General features: G+C 44.7%; 1 protein-coding gene across 1 annotated transcript in view; it reads left to right on the top strand.

Moving 5' to 3' along the window:
- LOC140206426 (uncharacterized) overlaps positions 1–16,203 on the top strand; it is a 620,054-nt gene that overhangs the window by 229,195 nt on the left and 374,656 nt on the right. The window contains exon 3 of the mRNA XM_072274794.1: positions 4,620–4,684. Within this exon, the coding sequence (XP_072130895.1) occupies positions 4,620–4,684 (65 nt within the window). The remainder of the gene's footprint in view (positions 1–4,619; positions 4,685–16,203) is intronic.

The following is a 16,203-nucleotide window of genomic DNA, read 5'->3' on the forward strand; positions in this document are numbered from 1 at the left end:
CTGTTCTGTTCTGTTCTATGTTTCTGTGTTGTACTGTTCTCTGTTCATGTTCTGTACTTTTCTCTGTTCTTGTTCTGTTCTGTTCTATGTTCCTGTGTTGTACTGTTCTGTGTTCCTGTGTTGTACTGTTCTGTGTTCCTGTGTTGTACTGTTCTGTGTTCCTGTGTTGTACTGTTCTCTGTTCCTGTTCTGTACTGTTCTCTGTTCCTGTTCTGTACTGTTCTGTGTTCCTGTTCTGTACTGTTCTCTGTTCCTGTTCTGTACTGTTCTGTGTTCCTGTTCTGTACTATTCTGTGTTCCTGTTCTGTTCTATTCTATGTTCCGTGAGAATTTAAAATGAAATGATTAGATGAAGAATGTTACACATTCTTCTTTCATCTGGTCTGGCCGGGATGAACTCCTGTAAATGACCTCTGTTATTTACTGTGAACAGAAATGTTTGAGTTTGATGTCAGGAATGGAAGTTTCTGGCGATGAAGGATATATTGATTTCAAACTACTGCCTTTTGGTGTCTAAATTGGCCTCTGTAAATTTTCCCCAATGCGTGTGAGAGGGGAGCTGATGTGAATGTGGGGAGAGTGAAATGGAATCAGTTTAAATGAATGTGGTCAGTACAGACTGATTGGCCAAAAGGTCACTGTGAGTTATCTTTAGATCACGAAAGACTTCTGGAATCGCTTAGTACAGGAAATCAACGTCAAAGTTACAGTAAAATCGATTATCATTTATGATAATCATTTATTATTAATTATTTTCCTAGTACATATATATCGCTGTAGACTATCTTGAGATTAATTTTCTTGTGACATTTACAGGAAAATAAAGCAATAGAACAATTTAATTTACAATAGACATTACATAAACAAAAAGATGGTAAATGACCTGTATGCAAAAGAAGACAAACTTTGCAAATATGTAAATAATACTGAGAAGATGGGTTGCTGTCTGTCGGTTGTGGAATCAGTTCAGTGTTGTGGTGAGTCATGTTTTCCACACACCTTCAGGAGTCTGCTTGTTGTAGGGCAGGGATTGTTCCTGAATCTGGTGGTGCAGGACCTGAGGCTCCAGTTGCTCGTGCCGGATGGTAGTTGTGATAAACGGCCTGGCACAGCATGTAACGGTTAGTGTAATCCAGCTTTGAGATCTGTGTTCAATTCCTGACGTCTGGAAGGAGTTTGTATATATGCCGCATGACCTTGTGGGTTTCCTCTGTGTGCTGCAGTTTCCTACCACATTCTAGAAATGTACCAGTTTGAGTTATTGAGTTGCAGAGTTGGCTATTTTGGTGCTGGGAATGTGGTGACACACATGGGCTGTCCCCAGTACAATCCTCACTGATTTGCTTTGATGTAAGTGACTGCATTCCGCTGCGTGTATCAAAGTAAAGCTCCTCTACTTCACCTCTCTCTCTTAGAGAGCATGGCCTGAGTGCTGGGGTCCTTGCTGCTTTTGTGTGGCACTGCTCCTTGTGAATGTCCTCAACCTTGCCTGTGACCGACTGAGCTGTATCCACCACTCTCTGTAGACTTTTCTGTTCCGGGTGATTGGCGTTTTCATCCCGTTCTGTGATGCAGCTAGTCAGGCTACTCACTGCTGTAAATCCTTCCCATTAGCATCGACGAGAAGAGAGCATGGCCTCAATCCTTAATGGCGGAGGCTGCTTTCCTGTGCCAGTGCTTCTCGTAGATGTCGTACAATATTATCAAAGTCTTGGCTGAGAAAGCATTGAATTTATTGCTGGTTAAAATTTACTTACTGATCATGGTGATGTAGCCTAGATCCTTTCTGGTCTCGATGAAGAGTCTCGCCTGAAATACCAACTTTAATTTCCTTCCATAACCAGCTGAGTCCAACCTGCATTCTGTGTGTGTTTCTCTGAATTTGTGCCATTCTCCCTGCAGAGTGGGCACATTTTCTTTCTGCAAAGCAAGGGCACTGAAAGGTGCTGTGTCAATGTAAATTGTAACAGATTGTTCTTAAGAGCACAATGTTGATATTGAGTTCATGCTGTGAGTACAGGTACGGTGAGGCACAGGTAGAGTGAGTTGCAGGTAGAGTGCAGTACAGGTAGAGAGAGGTACAGGTAGAGAAGAGTACAGGTATGGTGAGGCACAGGTAGAGTGAGGTAAAGGTCTGATGCGGTACAGGTATGGAGAGTCACAGTAGACTGAGGTACATGTAGACTGAGGTAAAGGTACAGTGAGGTACAGGTACAGAGAGACACAGGTAGGATGAGGTAAAAGTCTGATGAGGTACAGGTAGAGTGAGATACAGATATGGAGAGGCACAGGTATGGAGAGTCACAGTAGACTGAGGTGCATGTAGAGTAAGGTAAAACTATGGTGAGGTACAGGTACAGAGAGGCACAGGTACGGTGAGGTACAGATAGGGTGAGGTAAAGGTATGGTAAGGAACAGCTACAGTAAGATACAGGTACAGTGAGATACAGGTATAGAGAGGCAGAGGTACAGTGAGGTATAGATAGGGTGAGGTAAAGTTATGGTAAGGAACAGGTATGGTGAGGTACAGGTACAGTGAGGTACAGGTACAGTGAGGTACAGGTACAGTGAGGCACAAGTACGGAGAGGACAAGGTATGGTGAGGCACAGGTAGAGTGAGGTAAAGGTAGGGTGAGGTATTGGTAGAGTGAGGTACAGGTACAGTGAAGTACATGTACTGTGAGGTAAAGCTATGGTGAGATACAGGTACAGTAAGATACAGGTACAGTGAAGCAACAGGTACAGTGAGATACAGGTATGGAAAGGTACTGGTACAGTGAGGTACAGGTACAGAGAAGCACAGGTATGGAGAGGTAAAGGTATGGTGAGATATAGGTAGAGTACAGTAGAGTTACTGAGAGGTACAGGTATGTTGAGGTACGGGTGCAGTGACGTACAGGTACGGTGAGGTAAAGGTACAGTGAGATACAAGTACAGTGAGGTACATGCATGGTGAAGTACAGGTATGGTGTGATACAGGTACTATGAGATACAGGTACAGTGAGGTACTGGCATGGTGAAATACAGGTAGAGGTGCAGTGAGATACAGGTATGTGAAGTAAAGGTACAGTGAGATACAAGTACAATGAGGTACAAGTGTGGTGAGTTACAGGTATGGTGAGGTACAGGTACCATGAGGTACAAGCATGGTGAGGTACAGGTACGGTGAGCTTCAGGTACAGTGAGATACAGGCATGGTGAGGTACAGGTACAGTGAGATACAATTACGGTGAGGTACAGGCACAGTGAGGTAAAGGTACGGTGAGGTACAGGCATGGTGAAGTACAGGCATGGTGAGGTACAGGCACAGTGAGATACAGGCATGGTGATGTACAGGCATGGTGAGGTACAGGTACGGTGAGGTAAAGGCATGGTGAGGTACAGGCACGGTGAGGTACAGGCATGGTGAGGTATAGGTATGGTGAGATACAGGTACCATGAGGTAAAGGTACGGTGAGGTACAGGCATGGTGAGGTTCAGGTACAGTGAGAAACAGGTATGGAGAGGTACAAGTACAGTGAGGTACAGATACAGTGAGGCACAGGTACAGAGTGGTAGAGGTATAGTGAGGTTCAGGTAGAGTGAGGTAAAGGTAGGGTGAGGTATTGGTAGAGTGAGGTACAGGTACGGAGAAGTACATGTACTGTGAGGTAAAGTTACGGTGAGATACAGCTACAGTAAGATACAGGTACAGTGAGACACAGGTACAGTGAGATACAGGTATGGAGAGGTACAGATATAGTGAGTTACAGGTGCAGTGACGTACAGGTACGGAGAGATATAGGTAGGATGGGGTAGAGTTACTGAGAGGCACAGATATGATGAGGTACAGGTATGTTGAGGTACGGATGCAGTGACGTACAGATACGGTGAGGTAAAGGTACAGTGAGGTACAGGCATGGTAAAGTACAGGTGCGGTGAGATACAGGTACAGTGAGGTACTGGCATGATGAAATACAGGTATAGGTGCAGTGAGAGACAGGTATATAAAGTAAAGGTACAGTGAGATACAAGTGCAGTGAGGTACAAGCATGGTGAGGTACAGGCATGGTGAGGTACAGGTACCGTGAGGTAAAGGTACGGTGAGGTAAAGGTACGGTGAGGTACAGGCACGGTGAGGTACAGGCACGGTGAGGTACAGGCGCGGTGAGGTACAGAGGTACGGTGAGGTACAGGTACGGAGAGGTACGGGCATGGTGAGGTACGGGCATGGTGAGGTACAGGTACGATGAAGTACAGGTACGGAGAGGTACAGGCATGGTGAGATACAGGTACGGTGAAGTACAGGCATGGTGGGATACAGATACGGTGAGATACAGGTACAGTGAGGTACTGGATGGTAAAACACAGGTACAGGTGCAGAGAGGTACAGGTACTGTGAGGTACAGGCATGGTGGGATACAAGTACGGTGAGATACAGGTTCTATTAAAAATGTATATAATTGATGTTTTTCTTGCACCAGTGCACAGGTAGACTTGTGCAGATGAGAATAAACTCCATTTTGTTAAAGTCTGATGGTACAGTAGAGATGTAATGGGCTGAAGGACCTGTTTTTTTACTCTATGACTCTGATGCAGTAACTGTAACGATTGACTAACCTTGTCTGTTTTCTCTCCAGGAAAAAGCCTCTCTTCCTGGTTGCAATATGCATGGCTGTTGGAATTATACCAGTCCACTCACAAGGTAAGATATTACGCACACTTTTTGCATCTCAGTATCGTGAACGAAAAATCTCAGTGAGAAAAATAGCAAGGACTAAATAATTGCTCAATTAACTGATTTTCCACAAAGGTAAAATTGTTTCCTATTCTCTCTGAAGTGAGCCAACACACACCAAAGTGTGTTCCAAAGTTACTGGAGGCAGAAGCACACAGCACAATGTTTCAGGAACAGCTCCTTCCCCTCTGTCATCAGATTTCTCCGTGGACTATGAACCCACATACACTACATCACTATTTTTCTTTTTTTTGCTCTCTTTTTGCACTATTTATTTAATTATTTTTAATTATATACAGTACTGTGCAAATATTCAGAGCTATGGTGCCTAAGACTTTAGCACAGTCCTGCATTTTTCAATGTGGAGCTGAGAGCGAGTTTGTAAACCTGGTGGGAGCCAAGAATGTTGGGAATGGTGAGGGCAGAGTGCCAAGGGTGGGGGGGGGTCACATGGGTGCAGACACACCCAGCCCTGAAACATCAGGCAAGGTTACTTGATTCCAAACAATTGGTTTATTGATCATTACAGAATGTCCCTCTGGCACTTCCCACTCCCTCCCCTCTCTCCTCCCCTTTTCCCAACCGTGATTCCCATCTCCCTGCCCTCGTTCCCCTCTCAGCACGTAATAGAGACCCATAGTAGAATAACAAACATTATTGATAAAGGAGAATCAGTTGATGTTGTGTGCTTAGGTTTTCTAAAGTCCTTTGACGAGGAGACATATTTGAGGCTGCTTGACCAGTTAAGAGCCCATGATATTACAGGAAAGATACTAGCATGGATAGAACATTGGCTGATTGGCAGGAGGTAAAGAGTGGGAATAAAGGAAGCCTATTTTTAGTCATCTGCCAATGTCTAGTGGTGTTCCACAGGAGTCTGGGTTGGGACCGCTTCTTTTTACGTTATATGGCTGTGGGTAACCTTAGGAAATTTCTAAGTAAGTACATGTTGGGCACAGCATTGTGGGCTGAAGGGACTGTATTGTGCTGTAGGTTTTCTATGTTCTATGTTTCTATATGTCAATGATTTGGATGATGGAATTGATAGTGTTGGAGCAATGTTTGCAGACAATATGAAGATAGGTGAAGGGGCAGGAAGTTTTGAGGAAGTAGAGAGGCTACAGAAGGACTTGGACAGATTAAGAGAATAGGCAAAGAAGTGGCAGGTAGAATAGTCAGGAAGTGTATGGTCACGCACTTCAGTAGAAGAAATGAAATAGTAGACTATTTTCTAAATGGAGAGCAAATTCAAAAATCTGAGGTGCCAAGGGACTTGAGAATCATTGTTGAGGACTTCCTAAAGGTTAATTTGCAGGTTGAGTCAGTGGTGAGGAAGGCAAGTGCAATGTTAGCATTCATTTCAAGAGGACTAGAAAATAAAAGCAAAGATGTAACATTGAGGCTTTATAAAGCACTGGTGAGGTCTCACTTGGAGGATTGTGAGCAGTTTTGAGCCTCTTATCTTAGAAAAGATGTGCTGACATTGAAGAGGGCTCAAAGGAGGTTCGTGAAAATAATTCCAGGATTAAGGGGTCATATGAAGAGCGTTTCATGGCTCTGGGCCTGTATTCAATTTAGAAGAATGAGGGGTGATCGCATTGAAACCTATTGAATGTTGAAAGGCCTTAATAGAGTGGATGTGGAGAGGATGTTTCCTATGGTGGGAGAGTCTAAGACCAGAGGACACAGCATCAGAATAGAGGGATGTCCTTTTAGAACAGAGACTAGAGCAAACTTCTTTACCCAGACAGTGGTGAATCTGTGGAATTTGTTGCTACAGATGGCTGTGGAGGCAAAGTTACTGGGTATTTTTAAGGCAGAGGTTGATATCTTCTTGATTAATCAGGGCATGAAGAGATATGGGGATTGGGGGGGGGCACGGCAGGAGATTGGGGCTGAGAAGGAAAATGGATCGGCAATGATGAAATAGCGGAGTAGACATTGTGGGCCAAATGGCCTGATTCTGCCCCTATGTCTTAGGTCGTCTTCTTCTTCTTCTTCTTCTTCTTAAGTCCATCACCCCTACTGAGGGATTGGCCTCTGATGGCAGCTTGCCAGAGTCCTCAGTCCTGGGCTAGTAGAAGGTTGGTTGGCCCTGTGATTTCGACTTTCACCACACAGCCTCGCTTATCTTTTTGGTGAAGATCCTTGCTCTGCCAGGGATGAGGTCTTTGGAGCTACGGTAACTCCGGGTTGCTGGCCACATTCCCGACCCTCTTCTTTTCACAGTTGGGGACGGGACTATCCATAGCAGAGCTTTTATTTATGTATAATTTTTCATAAATTTGATTACATTTCTTTATTTTCCTGCGATTGCCTGCAAGAAAATTAATGTCAGGGTAGTATTTAGTGAAATATACGTACTTAGATAATAAATTTGCTTTGAACTTTGACTTTGCACCATCTGGTTTCCCTTCAGGAGGTGCTTATGCAGAAGTCTGGAGTGGGGTGGGATGGGATTGAATGGCTCGGCAGTGTAGCAGTTAGCACAGTGCTTTACAGTGCCAGCTGTAAGATTCAGGTTCAATTCCTGTCACTGCCTGTAATAGGCATAGTCATACTTATTGTTCCCGGGGGAAATTGGTTTTCATTATACTTGCACCATAAATAATAAATAGTAATAAAACCATAAATAATTAAATAGTAATATGTAAATTATGCCAGGAAATAAGTCCAGGACCAGCCTATTGGCTCAGGGTGTCTGACCCTCCAAGGGAGGAGTTGTAAAGTTTGATGGCCAAGGCAGGAATGACTTCCTGTGACACTCTGTGTTGCATCTTGGTGGACTTAGAAGCTTGTATGTTCTTCCATTGGCTGTGTAGGGTTCTTCCGTGTGTTCTAGTTTCCTCCTACAGTCCAAAGATGTATAGGTTAGGGTTAGTACATTGTGGTCATGTTCTGTGGGCACCAGAATGTGGTGACAGCTGTGGGCTGGTCAGCACAATGCTTGCCGATTTGGTTTGATGCAAGCAACGCACTTCACTGAATGTTTCGATGTACCTGTGATGAAGCTAATCTCCACCCATAATATCTCTGCCTAAGGGATTGAGAGAGATGTGACAGTTTTCCTGCCTAGAATGTTTGCCAGGGTTGTTGGGGCGTTGTGGCACTCCACACTGCATCTCTAAATAAAATAAATAAATAAATAACGGTTCCTGAACCTGGTGATGAGGCTCCTGTACCTCCTTCCCAATGGTAGTAGTGTGGAGATGGTGGGATGCTGCGTTCTTGCGTTAGTGCTCTGTATAATGGACGGCTGTATCCACCACTGTACGTAGTGCATTGGTGTTTCCATACCAGGCCATCGTACAGAGGCATAAAATATGAAAAGTAACAGCTTGTACTTCATTCAGAATCAGATCAGATTTCATATCATGAATTGAATTGACTTTATTTCTTACATTCTTCACATACAAGAGTAAAAATCTTTACGTTATGTCTCCGTCTAAATGTGCAATGTGCAATCATAGTAATTTATAATAAATAGAACAGTCAATGTAATATAGAGTATACTTAAATCAGCGTGAGTTAATCAGTCTGATGGTCTGGTGGAAGAAGCTATCCCGGAGCCTGTTGGTCCTGGCTTTTATGCTGTGGTACTGTTTCCCAGATGGTAGCAGCTGGAATAGAGTGTGGTTGGGATGACTTGGGTCCCCAATGATCCTTTACACACCTGTCCTTGTAAATGTCCTGAATAATGGAAAGTTCACAACTACAGATGCACTGGGCTGTCTGCACTACTCTCTGCAGAGTCCTGCAATTAAGGGAGGTACAGTTCCCATACCAGGCAGTGATGCAGCTGGTTAGGATGCTCTCGATTGTGCCCCTGTAGAAAGTTCTTAGGATTTGGGAGCCCATCCCAAGCTTCCTCAACTGTCTGAGATGAAAGAGGCGCTGTTGTGCCTTTTCACCACACAGCTGGTGTGTACAGACCACGTGAGGTCCTCGGTGATGTGGATGCTGAGGAACTTGAAGCTGTTTACCCCCTCAACCCCAGATCCATTGATGTCAATAGGGGTTATCCCGTCTCCATTCCTCCTGTAATTGCCCGCCAGCTCCTGGTTGTTCATGGCTCATTGTCCCTCCAGAAATCTGATGGCAGAGGGGGAGAAGCTTTTCCTGAAGGATTGAGAAAGATAGATAGATAGATGCTTTATTGATCCCAAAGGAAATTACAGGGTTACCGTAGCATTACAGGTGAAGAGATCTACAAATATTAGAGGACAAGCAAGAAAAATTTTTAAAAAGTTACTTTAAAAAGTTACCTTAAAAATAAGATATGCAAACTGTACAAGATTTCCAAGTTCACACTGATAAGATGGTTGTGCAAGAATTACTGTAATATTACACAGTAATGGGTGCACATTTTCACCGTCTGGATAAGAAGTGATGGTAGTATTGCACAGTGTGTCCACGGTGCAGGGTGTGGTAAACAGAGCTTAAACAGAGGCTAATCACAGTCTAACAGGAGGGGTCATCACTTCCCTCACTATAGGCTGACTCATTATAGAGCCTTATGGCCGAGGGTAAGAATGACCTCATATAGCGCTCTTTGGGACAGCGTGGTTGTCTTAGTCTGTTACTGAAACTGCTCCTCTGTTCAGCCAAGGTGGCATGCAGTGGGTGAAAAACTTTGTCCAGAATTGCTAGGATTTTCTGAAGGGTCCTTTGTTCTACCACAGACTCCAGTGTGTCCAGTTTGACAGAGCCAGCCTTTCTAATCAGTTTATTGAGCCTGTTGGCATCACCCGTGTTGATACCATTGCCCCGGTACACCACCGTTTAGAAGATTGTACTGGTAGAACATGTGAAGGAGAGGCCTGCATACTCAAAGGACCTAGTCTGCTCGGGAAGTAGAGGCAACTCTGGCCCTTCTTGTACACAGCCTCTGTGTTGGAGCTCCACTCAAGCCTGTCATCCAGGTTCACCCCCAGGTACCTGTAGGTCCTCACCTTATCCACGTCCTATGACCATATAACCATGTAACAACGCAAACACGAGGAAATCTGCAGATGCTGGAAATTCAAGCAACACACATCAAAGTTGCTGGTGAACGCAGCAGGCCAGGCAGCATCTCTAGGAAGAGGTACAGTCGACATTTTGGGCCGAGACCCTTCGTCAGGACTAACTGAAAGAAGAGCTAGTAAGAGATTACATATAACAATTACATCAATAGAAACAGGGAGTAGTGCAGGCTTAGACTATCTTAAGTCCATCACCATCTCCTTTGTCTTATTGATGTTGAGCTGCAGATGGTTCAGCTTGCGCCATTCGACAAAGTCCTCCACCAGGCCTTGTATTCATCCTCCCTTCCTCCTTTATGAACCCAACTATTGCTGGGTGATCAGAGAATTTCCGCAGATGACATGACTCAGCGTTGTATCTAAAGTCCGAGGTATACAGAGTAAACAGGAAGGGAGACAATACAGTCCCCTGTGGGGCCCCAGTGCTGTTTACAGCCATGTCAGACACCCAGCTCTGAAGTTGCGCAAACAGTGATCTGCCAGTCAGGTACAGGTGTCCCCCACTTTTCGAACGTTCGCTTTTCGAAACCTCACTGTTACGAAAGACCTACATTAGTACCCTGTTTTCGCTTTCAGAAGGTGTTTTCACTGTTACGAAGAAAGGCAACGCGTGATAAAAGGCAATGCACACCCCGAGCAGCCGCTCTGCCCTGGATTCGGAACGGCATTGCTTAAACATGTTGCATTGAACAGCCGTTAGCAAGATAAGTTCTAAGGTGTTGGAAAAGCATGAAAGAGCTCGTAGGGGTGTTACACTTAGTGTAAAACTAGACATAATTAAGCGTTTCAATCGTGGTGAACGAAGCAAGGACAAAGTGAGTTTGGCTTGTGGAAGCTGATGAAGATGAGGTTGAAGAGGTTTTGGCATCCCATGACCAAGAACTGATAGATGAAGAGCTGATGCAGTTGGAAGAGGAAAGGATAACAGTCGAAACCAAATGAGTAATAATAAAGTACGACTTTAATTTTGAAAGGGTACGTCGGTTTAGGGGATATTTGCAGGATGGTTTGAGTGCTTACAAAGAACTGTATGATCTAAAAATGCGGGAGGCTCAGCAGTCAAGCAAGACTTCCACATCAGCCACAGCAGACGACGAACCTCGACCTTCAACATCGAGGCAGGCAGTCATAGGAGAAGATGAGCCGCCTGCCCTGATCAACGATGAGATGACACCCCCTGTGTCCCACCACCCCAACCCCCGGTCCCCGGACAGATACTGTACCGATTCGCGGAGAATGCAGTGGTAGCCAGGAGGCACACAGCACATCTATAAGAAAAAAGCCGAAATAAACATGCTAATTGATTAGGTGCCGCCGAGCACGTAATTGTCGACCTAGATCAGTGCCAATGCAATCAGCAATCGCCTCTGATCTGCGCTGACATTTACGTGTCAGGCAGCACCTAATTAATTAGCATGTTTATTTCTGCTTTTTTCTTAAAGATGTGCTGTGTGCCTCCTGGCTACCCCTGCGTGCTTTGCGGCAATGTATCAGTCGGCAGCCCGGAGGGTGGGTGCCACTGCATCACCCAACCTGCAATGATGCAGTCTAACACACCATCATCAGTGTGCTCTGTGCTGTCCCGATTCCGGTAAGTGATACTACACTGTACATACATTATTTCTACTTTATATCGGCTGTGTATTTTTACGTGTTATTTGGTAGATTTGGCAGCTTCATAGTTTAAAGGTTACCGGAGAGAGTGTTTCTGCCAACAGCGCTTGCGTGAGATTTTCTGCCGAGAGCGCTTGCTTGAGATTTTCGCTACGGAGATCTGTGCAGGCAGTCGTTGTAGAGAAGTATTTCTACTTTATATAGGCTGTGTAATTATCATATCATTCCTGCTTTTACTATATGTTACTGTTATTTTAGGTTTTATGTGTTATTTGACATGATTTGGTAGGTTATTTTTGGGTCTGCGAATGCTCACAAAATTTTCCCATATAAATAAATGGTAATTGCTTCTTCGCTTTATGACATTTCGGCTTATGAACCGCTTCATAGGAACGCTCTGCCTTCAGATGGCGGGGGAAACCTCTTTTCCATTATGCAGGACACAATGGAAGAGTCAACCTACATTGAATGGAGCTTATCCGCAGCAATGAATGTGTGTCTTCAGACTCCTGTACCTCCTCCTTGATGGTATCAATAAGAAGAGCCCATGTCCTGGGTGGTGGGGGTCCTTAAAGAGGGACGTTGCCTTCTTAAGGCATCACCTTTTGAAGCTGTTCTCGATTGTGTAGAACCTAGAGCCCATGATGGAGCTGGCTGAGTTTACAACTTTCTGCGGCTAATTCCGATCCTGTGCAGTGGCCCCTCCATACCAGGTGAATGCTCTCCTTGGTACACCTGTAGAAATTTGCTCATTTTGACCTTCAGGCCTATAATTTAGATGCTGTGTGAGCTGTCGTTGCCGGAGAACAAAGGAACATTTGATTTGTGCCGTCATTTCCTTAGCCTAAGTGTCAACTGAAATGTTGAAATGCTCATCTATTAACTTTAACCAACACCAGATCCAGTTCCGACAAATTGTTTCGCTCTCAACTGTGATCTGGGGAGGCAGCCAACATTTGGAGATACACTAGGCTCAGATTATGTTTGCTTGTCTCAGAGACCGCATCTCCTCTTGTTGAAACCAACAAGACAAGTGAAGTTGCTTACAGGATGGCATGGTTAGTGTAATGCTGTTACATTGCCAGTCACTCAGGTACAAATCCCACTGCTGTCTGAATCAGAATCAGCTTTAATACCATTGGCATAGGTGGTGAAATGTGTTGTTTTGCAGCAGCAGTACATTGTAATACATAATAATTTTTAAATTATGATGATGCTTTTTTTATGATTATGAGGACACGCAGTCCCCTTTTATTGTCATTTAGTAATGCATGCATTAAGGAATGATAAAATGTTTTTCCAGAATGATATCACGAGAACACATGACAAACGGACTTAAACACTAACAAAAACCACATAATTATAACATATAGTTACAACAGTGCAAAGCAATACCGTAATTTGATAAGAGCAGACCATGGCACGGTAAGTCTCAAAGTCTCTCGAAAGTCCCATCATCTTACGCAGACGGTGAACCTCCAGCGCCGCCAACTTGCCGATGCAGCATCCTGGAAGCATCCGACCACAATCCGACTCCGAGTCCGTCTGAAAACTCCGAGCCACCAACCAGCTCTTCAGCACCGAGCACTGAGCACCATCTCTGCCGAGCGCTTCGACCCCGGCCCCGGCAACAAGCAATAGGCAAAGCCGAGGACTCGGGGCCTTCCCCTCTGGAGATTCTCGATCACACAGTAGCAGCGGCAGCGAAGCGGGCATTTCAGAAGTTTCTCCAGGTGTTCCTCTGCGCTTCTCCAGGCTGTCTCCATCAAATCCAGATTGTGCACGGCCCCCTAGTTAACACATATCGATATCATTTCGGAACAGCCGCGCGCACAGCGTGACGTCACACCGCCGTCTTCTCCTCCCTCCTTAATTAAATCACAATATGAAGTATATATAAAAATTAAATTGAATTAGCCCAAAAAAATGAGGAAAAAGTAGTGAGGTTGTGTTTATGGTTCCACTGTCCATTCAGTAAGCTGATGGCAGAGGGGAAGAAGCTGTTCCTGCAAGGCTGAGTGTGTGTTTTCATGCTGTTGTACCTCCCATCTAATGGTTCTGAAAGGAGTTTGTATGTTGGCCATGTGGGTTTCCTCCGGGTGCTCTGGTTTCCTCCCACGTTCCAAAGACATACCAGTTAATTGTTCACAAGGTGTGGCCTGGAACATCTGGACAGCAAAGATGCATACATCAGGATGCTCTTTACTGATTACAGCTTGGCATTTAGATTAGATTATATTAGATTCAACTTTTATTGTCATTGTGCCGAGTACAGATACAAAGCCAATGAAATAGATAGATTGATAGATAGACATACTTTATTGATCCCGAGGGAAATTAGGTTTCGTTACAGTTGCACCAACCAAGAAAAGAGTACAAACATAGCAATACAAAACCACAAGCGATCAAATAATAATATGTAAACCATGCCAGACGGAAATAAGTCCAGGACCAGCCCATTGGCCCAGTATGCCCGACCCTCCAAGGGAAGAGATGCAAAGTTTGATGGCCACAGGCAGGAATTCAGTTAGCATCCAACCAGAAATGCAAACAATAGTGTTATTTACAAAATAACTGTGAATAAAAAGTAAGTGCTACAGCACACAAATATAAAAGTACTGAGACAGTACAATATGGGTGCAATACTGCTTAGCGCTGTGACGTGAGGTTCAGCAGGGTCACAGCCTCAGGGAAGAAGCTCTTCCTGTGCCTGCTGGTGCGGGAGCGGAGGCTCCTGTAGTGCCTACCGGATGGGAGGAGAGTAAAAAGTCCATGGTCAGGGTGAGATGCATCCTTGATAATGCTTTTCGCCCTGCCCAGGCAGCATTTATGGTAGGTGTTCTCAATAGTGGGAAATTGGATGCTGATAATCCGCTGGGCAGTTTTCACCACACGCTGGAGTGCTTTGCGGTCTGATACAGGACAATTGCCATACCACACTAAGATGCAGTTGGTGAGTATGCTCTCAATGGTACAGTGGTAAAAGTCCATCAGTATCCTGGGACAGAGGTGAGCTTTCTTGATGCTCTGCAGGAAATAAAGGCGCTGTTGCGCCTTTTTGATCAGGATGGAGGAGTTCAGGGACCAAGTGAGATCCTCGGAAATGTGGACACCAAGGATTTTGAAGCTTTATACACACTCCACTACAGTTCCGTTGATGTAGATGGGGACGTGAGTGTGACTCCTGGCATGTCTGAAGTCCACAATGATCTCCTTAGTCTTCTGGGTGTTAAGGGCCAGGTTGTTGTCAGCACACCACGCAGCCAGGTGCTGGACCTCGTCCCTGTAGGCCATCTCGTCATCCCCTTTGATCAGGCCAACCACCATCATCCACTCAAGATAATCAGTAAGCTCCAAGACCTGGGTCTCATTACCTCCTTGTGCAATTGGATCCTGGCTTTCTTCACTTGTAGACCCGTCAGTCTAGATTGGCAAAAACATCTCCTCCCCAATCTCCATCAGCACAGAAGCACCACAGGGATGTGTACTTAGCCCCCTGCTCTACTCACTTTACACCTATGACTGTGTGGCTAAACACAGCTCCAACACCATATACAAATTTGCTGATGACTCCACTGTTGTGGGCTGTATCAAAGTGGGTGATGAATCAGCCTATAGGAGGGAAATTGAAAATTTTGCTGAGTAGTGTAATAACAGCAACCTCATACTCAATGTCAATAAGACCAAGGAACTGACTGCAGACTTCAGGAGAGGGAAACCAGAGGTCCATCAGCCATTAATCATCAGAGGATCAGAGGTGGAGAGGGTCAGTATATTTAAATTCATCTCAGAAACCTGTCCTGGACCCATCATATAAGTATTATTGCGAAGAAAGCACGACAGCACCTCTACTTTCTCAGGAATCTGTGGAGATTTGGCATGTCATCAAAAACCTTGGCAAACTTCTATGGATGTGTGGTGGGAAGTGTGCTGACTGGCTGCATTACGGCCTGGTATGGAAACACCAATGCCCTTAAACACAAAATCCTACAAAAGCTAGTGGATTCAGCCCAGTATATCACAGGTAACACACTCCCAACCATTGAGTACATCTACATGAAATATTGCCGTAGAAAAGCAGCATTCATCATCAAAGATCCTCACCACCCAGACCATGTTCTTTTCTTGCTGTTCCCATCAGGAAGGAGGTACAGGAGCCTCAGGACTTGCACCACCAGGTTCAAGAACAGTTACTACCCCTCAGCAATCAGGCTCTTGAACAAAGGAAATAGCTACATTTACTTAAGGACTCTGTTATGTTGTTATTTCATGCTGTTTATTTATATCTGCATTTGCACAGTTTGTTTACGGTTAACAGTTTCTGGTGTTTACAGTTTACAATTGCTGTTCTACAGATTTGCTTGTAGGAAAAGAATCTCAGGGTTTTATGTGGTGATCATATAACAATCACAGCACGGAAACAGGCCATCTGGGCCCTTCTAGTCTGTGCCGAACTCTTAGTCTCACCTAGTCCCACCGACCTGCACTCAGCCCATAACTCTCCATTCCTTTCCTGTCCACAGAGCTATCTAATTTAACTTTAAACGACAACATTGAACCTGCCTCAACCACTTCTGCTGGAAGCTCATTCCACACAGCTACCACTCTCTGAGTAAAGAAGTTCCCCCTCATGTTACCCCTAAACTTTTGCCCTTTAGCTCTCAACTCATGTCCTCTTGTTTGAATCTCCCCCACTCTCAATGGAAAAAGCCTATCCACGTCAACTCTATCTATCCCCTCATCATTTTAAATACCTCTATCAAGTCCCCCCTCAACCTTCTATGCTCCAAAGAATAAAGACCAAACTTGTTCAACCTTTCTCTGTAACTTAGGAGATGAAACCCGGGT

Source organism: Mobula birostris, chromosome 12 (assembly GCF_030028105.1).
Source record: "Mobula birostris isolate sMobBir1 chromosome 12, sMobBir1.hap1, whole genome shotgun sequence".
In the NCBI taxonomy this organism is placed as follows: domain Eukaryota; kingdom Metazoa; phylum Chordata; class Chondrichthyes; order Myliobatiformes; family Myliobatidae; genus Mobula; species Mobula birostris.